Raw genomic sequence first — 8,855 nt, forward strand, 5'->3', positions numbered from 1 at the left:
CTCGAGATAATAGTCAAAAACTTGGATTAAAATTGGCAGAAAAAGATTTTTTTTGTTTAAGTAAGTCAAAGCTCTTTTATATTTTGATAGAATTAGTTCATAAGGGTTAATAAAGATGATATGATTACTGTTAAAGGATTTTAAAATAAGCAAATAAGTGATGCAAATGCATTATCACACAAAGATAGATGTCAAGAAATTCTTATTATGATGCCCCTGGTCAAAATCCAAACTTGCGTTGAAGCTTTTGCTGATGGATTATGTAATTTGTCACATGAAAACGATTTTATAGCGATTTGATTGGAAATTACTCAGGGATTTTGAGGGAAAATGTTGCGATCGTGATCATACTCGAGTACAAAATCGAGATTTATTCTTCAAAAAATTGAAGATACGATGCTGATTTTTAGTGCTATCATGCATACAGATCATAAACAAATATAAAAATGTACAAGATTAGGGAGAATTTTTTTTATAAAAATTGGAAAGAAATCTCACAAAAACTATGAAAATCAGGAAAAAATATATCACGAATCAATTATAAATATCTAGGAAATTAGGGACAAAAACTCATTATTTTGATCTTTTAGAACATACCTCACCAATCCCTCTCAGTTGTCATTCCCAAGTATCCGATTTCACCATCTTCTTAGCCTTGCACCTGTTGCTGACTCACTGAGTCCCTGACTGGCACCCGTTCATACTACTCTCCGAACCTCCGTCCTCCATTGTTGCCGTCATCTTCGCCAATTTCACTGTTTTCTGTTATTCTCCACGTCTTCTTTTCTCTTCAAAATTAGATCTTCAAGATCAGGTACGTTTTTTTCTTTTGAAAACTCTGTCTTCATCGTCTTCACTTTATACACTGTATTATTGATTATTGAATCAGGTTGTAAGTTTTAAGTGATAAATAACAAACATATGTGAATGTTCCTAAAATATCTAGGGTTAATAATGTATTCGTATGAAAAACAAGTTATTTTCGTTTTTAATTTTAATTCATTAATATCATATTAAATATAAATATTTATATATGTTGTTTGTTTTTAAATTTTAAATTGACGTGTTTGAATTGTATTTTTTTTAAATTGTAGGAACTTGTGTTTGTAACTTTGTATTAATTTTTTTGTATATCTGAAATGAAAAGTCTACTATTAAAAAAGTTCGGTTATCCGATTTTAAAGATGTGGAGGTCTCATCATTTTTATATTTAACAAAACTTTAAATCAAATAAAAAAATTTAAAAAAAATGCATCGTTTATTTAATATTTACCATCATTTTACATTCACAATTAATGCTTTTGACTCATTTTCAAACTAATATTACGTAGCCTGCATGGAGGGTAATTCATTTTCTATATTTCTTCATATATTTTTTGCAATCTTAGGTTCGGGTTATATATATATATATATATATATATATATATATATATATATATATATATATATATATATATATATATATATATATATATATATATATATATATATATATATAACTTCAAACAATATTTGTTTTTTGTCCAGATAAATGGCTCAAACCACAATTGCTAATTGTAGCAACTCTTCGTCATCGATCATCTACTCCGAAAATGAAGATTTCCTTCATAATTTTGATTTCAATAGTATTGCTGATCTCCAACAAGTACATCAGGTATATATAAATCACTTTCATTTACAATATATAAATTATGAGAAATTGGTTTTGTATTATTTATATCTTATTCCTTGATTATTATTATTTTATACTAAAATTTAAACTTCCATTAACATTTTTTAGGAAAAAACTTTAATTGTTGTCGATACGATTAAGCAAGTATGTGCTGAAGGGGAATGGTACTGTTATACTTGTATTAGATGTCAACACAAAAGTCGTGAAACAAATTTTAATCCATCATGATCAGTCTCAAGATAAAGAAGTTTTTTATTGTAACACTTCAAGCTGCATAAACAAAGTCATTTCTGTTGTTCCCAGGTTTTGAAACTTATTTTATAAATATTATTATATTGTTCTGTTAAATTATATAAATTTATATTACTAAATATGTTTACATCAATGCTTTCAGTTTTAAAATCACCATTATAGTGGAAGATATTACCGGTTCGGTGTCACTTACTTTATATGATTCTGACACAAAGAAGCTTATAAGAAAAAACGCACAAGAGTTGGTTCATGACTTCTATAAGGTTATACATATTAACTTCATTTACATAAAACAAAATTATTATTTTGTATATCTATTTTTATAAACATTCTTTTTTTTTAGGTTGGTAATAATGAAATTTATCCATCTGCTCTAAATATACTATTGGAAAAAAAGATGGCGTTCAAAATTCAAATTACACATGACAATTTGAATAACAAAACAGAAGGTTATGCTATCTCAAGGATCACGTCTAACAATACAATCATTGATGAATTGGAAAAAATATTGAAAATGGATCGGGTAAAATTCTTTACCCTCAATGCTACAAACAATATACTTATTATCAATTAAAATCGTATGTCATCAAATATTAAATTTTAAGTTTTTCTAATATTATTATCTTATTATTTCTTTCTTTTGCAGTTATCGTTATTGACTTCTGAACTAATTATTGAAATTCTTTCACGAACATCATTACAAACATTTGCTACTGTACGTTGTACAAATACATATTATGGAAATCTAACATACAACAACTATGTTCTTCATAACTACAACCGTAGAAATAATGTGGTTTGTGGAATTATCGTTCAACAAAAAAAAACCATGGAGAAATATAGAGCGTCAGTTTCTTCCGTCTTCTGGTAGCAACAATCATGACATTAATTGGCTACCAGATACTTGTACTATTTTAGCATCATCATTGTGTGGACTCCTTCTTGTTGAATCCTATGATCCAGATGAATACGTTTCAAAGATTTTATTTGTTATCAAACCAACGACTTCAGATGCCAAATGGATACCTTTTCCGACCTCTGAATACACTGCAACAAAGTTTGCTTTGGTAGTTATCAGTTCGAACCCGTTACATTTCAAGGTCATTCGATTGTCATACACAAAGCCATCGTAAGAGTTTATATGTAGTACATTTTATGTTATTAATTTACTTTATGATTTACTTATATGTTAGTGATATGCCTAAGGAAAAAGTGGACTATGATTACTACAACATATAATTGTTTTCATCTACTACATGGCAATGGAGGGAGTTTCAAAATATCCGGTTACCATCATCTGTTTATCCTGTTTCTGATGAGGCAGTTACAAGTGGCGGTGTCGTATACTTCTTATTATCTAATGATACCATATTGCGATTTGATATTTATTCAGAAGAACATATACTCATATTTGCACCTTCTACTATTAATGAATTAAAATCGTATGCATCGAGACTAATCAAGTTTCACGGAAAATTGGGATATCTCTCTATAAGTGGAGATAGTTCGTGGGCTATTTGGATTTTCATTCACAATCGGTGGGTTAAAGTAGATGTTAGTACTTACAATGAAAGTGCACATGAATGGTAAGATTATAGAAACAATACCCTATATTTCTTTAAAGGAAATACGATTGAGTATGTGGTTCCGGCACATCATTCTCAACAAGTTTTTTCAATCCGTTCTGATTTTGATACAGTGACTATGCCAAGTAGATAGTAGTGATTATATATATTTTAATTTGCATTCGAACATAGTTGTTTTTTTTAATGAACTATTTTAATATTTTATATTATTCTATGATTTATTACTTTTTTTTATTTATTCTTTTAATTGTTATGAAATTAAAATAGCTATTGTAATGTATGTTAATGAATTTAAAATAGCTATGGTAATCTACTTTTAATTGTCATGCTTCCTATGATGTAATATATGTTTACAATTCTATGTTTTTTTTATATGCTCCCCGCGTTTAACGCAGGTTATAATCTAGTATTTTTGTATATTGGATATTCCATGGATATTCTGATTAGTCATTAAACATCTTAGAATTTTGAATTACATTCAAAATTCAAAATTCAAAATTCTAATATATTGCTGTTGTGCAGAATTTTGAATTACATAGTTATTTATCAAACAATAAATTGTTTAACTACATTATCAACTTTTCGTTATTTCATTTATTATTGTTATTTTTTTTTGTCTCAACTTAACTAATTTGATTCATTTATATAATTAAAAACTTTACATATAAATGGGAAGTTGAATAGAACACAAACAAAAGGACATGAATAAATTAATTAAAGAAGTACAGGGACCAGATATATAAATCAAGGGACCAAACATGGACAAGGTATGCCAACTTTACTATTCCTTTCTTCCACAACTTTAATATATATACTAGAAAGGTTACCCCCGCTACGCGGGGGCCAGAAGCTTTCAATGTTGTTTCCGAATTGATAAATATGACAAACATAGAAAGTGCAAGGATGAAAAGTCCGGGCTTTGCCCCGGACAAAAAATGTAAAAGTTTTGACTGCAAGGACAAGAAGTGTGAAAATGGCTAAAGAATTAAAGGGGTAGGAATTAACAACTTTTTAGAAAAGGGATCAAAGTTGTCAAACCGTTAAAGTTTTGTGGCCAAACTTTAAATATTAAAAGGTTCCAAAAAAATGTAAAAATATTGATTGCAAGGACCAAAAGTGTCAAAATGGGTAAAGAATAATGACCAAAGTTGCCAAAAAACATCCAAATTTAGTATTCCTAACTTCCAACAATAATACATGGACCAATTCTGCCAAAAAAATGGGAAGTTGAATGGAACACAAACAAAAGGACATGAATAAATTAATTAAAGAAGTACATGGACCGAATATGTAAATCAAGGGACCAAACTTGACAAACTATTCCAAGTTTACTATTCCTTTCTTCCACAACTTTAATATATATATATATATATATATATATATATATATATATATATATATATATATATATATATATATATAATAATGACTACTCTCTCAAAAACCAAAAACCCATTCCGTCTTCTTCACCCAGCTGCAGGAGTCGAGAGGCTGCAAATCTTTCGCACTCCATAAATTCTACAGAAATCGATCGAAGCTGTAAATCATGTCGGGTGGAATAGCTCGTGGTCGTCTCACCGAGGAACGAAAAGCATGGCGAAAGAATCATCCTCATGTTCGTTCTATTCCTAACCCTAATCTACATTACACTAATCATTTACACACGCACCTTGCAGATTTCGTTTCATTGATTTGATTTCATTTGGTTTAATGAACTAGGGCTTTGTTGCGAAGCCAGAATCTCTTCCCGATGGTACAGTTAATTTGATGGTTTGGCAGTGTACGATTCCTGGTAAGGTTGGGGTAAGTTATCACGATCTCTCACTTTTTTGTTACTAATTTGTTGTAATTGCTAACAGGCTTCCGTAATTACTCGTTATCTTTCTAATAGACTTGAAACCCTTGTTTCTGAAATTCTCTTTAAGGTTGTGTTTGGTACCATTTTGCAGAAGCCAGAAAGCTATTTCGTGTCTCTTAATCTTTGTTGTGGTTTAGAATATAGGGTCGAATACAACATTGTTTACACAATTAATGTGATCTTAAATCTTAATCAAGTAGGTCTAGGGTTATACAGTAATTTGTAGTTCTCATGCTGCATTTATTAAGAATTTGGTGAGAGAAGTCTTCTTTTTCTTCATTTTTCTAAACTGGATTTTATCTATGATATAACTTTTGGCATTTTCAACTGAAAGAAAGTTTATTATTGGGTAGGTTCCACAATTTGCATGTCATAAATTGATGCTACAAAACATATGACAATTAAACTTCTGATATGATATCGTTTCTGTATAATTGTATAGTTACTTCTCTAATAGAAGGAACAAACATATTCCTTTCAATTCAAGAGTCAATTTGATGAAAACAATTGCATCCTATTCATCGAGTTGCCCATTTTCCTGCTGCAAAACTAAACAAAAAAATGTTCAAACTAAGCACAACTAAAATCAAGCAACATATATTTGATTGAATAACTTCCTTCCCCAACAATTAAAATCACCCTTAAACAAATGATGGGCGTTTCAGTAATTTGACACTATAATAAAAATCTTGATTTTTTTTCTTCAGACTGACTGGGAGGGAGGGTATTACCCCCTTGCTCTTCATTTCACAGAAGATTATCCAAGCAAGCCACCAAAGTGTAAATTCCCTCAAGGATTCTTCCACCCAAATGTTTACCCTTCTGGAACTGTTTGTCTTTCAATTCTTAATGAAGACAGTGTAAGAGCTTCCAATCCTTATTAATTATTATACAGAAGGTTAAATCTTTTTCAGTAAATTACATTATTAGTCCTTGAGTATAGTTGCTTGTTGCAATTTTGGTCCCATAAAGTTTTCACTTGCAATTATTGGTCCTTGTTTGAGGTTTTTGCGATGTTTTTGATTTCTGTTTCAAGTAATATGACTGGATGAATTGCATGTTTGGTTCTTGAGTATAGTTTGTTTTTCCAATTTGATCCTTATTCGAGGTTTTTGTAACGTTTTTGGTCCCTGTTTCAAGTAATATGACCATGAGTAAATTACATGTTTGGTCCTTTAGTATAGTTGATTCTTCAGTTTTGTTCCCAAAAAGTTTTCTCTTTCAATTTGTGGTCCTTATTTTGAGGTTATTGTAAATTTGTAACATTTTGCTCCATGTTTCAAGTAATATGACTATGAACAAATTACAGTTTTGGTCCCTAAGACCTATGTATAGCTGATTTTCACAATTTGTGTCTCAAAAAGTTCTCTTGCAATTTTGAATTATTATTTGAGGTTTTCGTAATGTTTTTGGTCTCCGTTTCAAGTAAAATGACTATTTGGGACAAACTTTGCAAAAATCAAGTATACCGAGGGACCAAAAATGCTCATTTTTTTTTACTTGGAATAGGGACAAAAACATTTTAAGAACCTCATATAGGGATTAAAAATGCAAAAGGAAACTTTTTTGCAACCAAAATTGCAAAAATCAGCTATAGTTATGGACCAAAAATGTAATTTACTCTATGATTATATTCTTGGGACTAAAATTGCAAAACTCAGCTATACTTAGGGACCAAAAATGTAAATTACTCTATGACTATATTTTTTAGGACTAAAATTGCAAAAATCAGCTATACTCAGGCCTCATGGACCAAAAGTAGTCATTATACTTGGAACATGGACATTAAAAATTACAAAAACCTCAAATAAGTACCAAAATTGCAAGAGAAAACTTATTGGGACCAAAGTTGCAAAAATTAACTATACTCAGGGACCAAAAATGTAATTTACTCAATCTTAATAATGATATTTGATGTGTATTTGTTGTTTATTCTTTTTATAGGGTTGGAGACCAGCAATAACAGTGAAACAAATCCTTGTTGGTATCCAGGATTTGTTGGATTCCCCCAACCCTGCTGATCCTGCTCAAACTGATGGATATCATCTCTTTATTCAGGTATTTTTTTTATTGCAAAAATGGAATTAATATTTCATTTTCTAGTTTGACACTTTTTGTCACAGTTATACATATTATTATTAGTAGTTTCATACAAATGATGAATGTATGAATTATGTGCAGGATGCTGTGGAGTACAAGAAAAGAGTTCGCCAGCAAGCAAAGCTGTATCCCCCACTTGTCTAAGATATGCAAATGCAATCAATCCATGGTTACTTTTTGTTGATATTTTAATTTAATACACTATTGATTGGTTATGTATTTTGGATTAAACATGTTTCATGGTTTCTACTTTCTAAGTTACTATTTTTTAGTCGTATGAATCTATTTGCAAAACAATATTTGGATCTATACATGTAACCTTTAGACTCGCTTGAGTTCGGTTTAAAGACCAGACCATTCTGAGACTAAGACTGAGACAGACAGGTCTTTTTAAAGACTGTACTGTAGTATCAGAAAAGACCAGAAGCCAAAGTTTATTTCATCTTCTATATTTATTTTTCTTTTCGTATCTCCTTTGCAATATAATATATATTAAGTATTCATATTAATCTTCTTTGTTTTTGCAACATAATATATACAAATCTTCATATTAATCTTCTTTGTTTATTTTTCTTTTCGTATCTCTGTGACACATAATATGGGGATGTTTGGGATTGTTTTTCAGAATAGCTTATTGACTTATTGACATTTTGAAAAGCTAATAAGTCAAAAAAAGTGTTTGGCAAACTCAAAAGCATTTTTCAAAATAGCTTTTCCATAAGCTTCAAAAAACACTTTTTAATAAGTATGTAAAACTTGATTTTTTGAAACTGTTTATAGCTTTTTAACCAAAATAACTTCAAAAAGCATTTTTTAAGCCAAATATTTTTTAATTTATTGATTTTTTATACTATAAAAGTTAATTCAAACATTTTTTAAAAAACTCATTTTACTACCATAAATCAATAAACATTTTTATCTAAAATCACTTTTAGAGTTCAAAAAGCACTCCCAAACACCCCCTGTATATTCTCCGAACTGCGAACATATATTAAAAGCCCTTTACACCGAACATATTGTAAGCGTTGTACACTGAACATATTTGAACATATGCTATGCCCTGTGCGCTGAACATATGTGGTGTCTAGTGCACTGAACACAATTGGTATTATTGAAAATTAAGCATTATTTGTAAACAATTTTTTATACAAATTGTTTTGGTTAATTTAAAGGACATGGCTGTTTACACATAACATAAAAGAAAAAACATCATAAATGGTCCCTGTGGTTTCCCAAAATCTGAAGTTTAATCCCTGTGGTTTAAAAACGTCATAGATGGTCCCTGTGCTTTCAATACTTTTGATGTTTGGTCCTTTTTGCTAACTCTGTTAACTTTCCACCGTTAAATGAAGGGTATTTCCGTCATTTACCTATCCAGGGACCTTTT

The 8,855-nt window shown here is 29.8% G+C and overlaps 1 protein-coding gene across 1 annotated transcript; it reads left to right on the plus strand.

The window, feature by feature from the left end:
• The first annotated feature begins 4,945 nt into the window (after positions 1 to 4,945).
• On the plus strand, positions 4,946 to 7,910 carry LOC145109171 (SUMO-conjugating enzyme SCE1-like). The gene is made up of 5 exons (XM_079046280.1): positions 4,946 to 5,125; positions 5,230 to 5,313; positions 6,076 to 6,228; positions 7,313 to 7,426; positions 7,550 to 7,910. The coding sequence occupies exons 1-5, from the start codon at positions 5,057 to 5,059 to the stop codon at positions 7,610 to 7,612; spliced, it is 483 nt and encodes a 160-aa protein (XP_078902406.1). The 5' UTR covers positions 4,946 to 5,056; the 3' UTR covers positions 7,613 to 7,910.
• Positions 7,911 to 8,855: the final 945 nt, after the last annotated feature.

The sequence above is a fragment of the Lactuca virosa genome, chromosome 4, assembly GCF_052849685.1.
Source record: "Lactuca virosa cultivar CGN04683 chromosome 4, Lactuca_virosa_CGN04683_v6, whole genome shotgun sequence".
In the NCBI taxonomy this organism is placed as follows: Eukaryota; Viridiplantae; Streptophyta; class Magnoliopsida; order Asterales; family Asteraceae; genus Lactuca; species Lactuca virosa.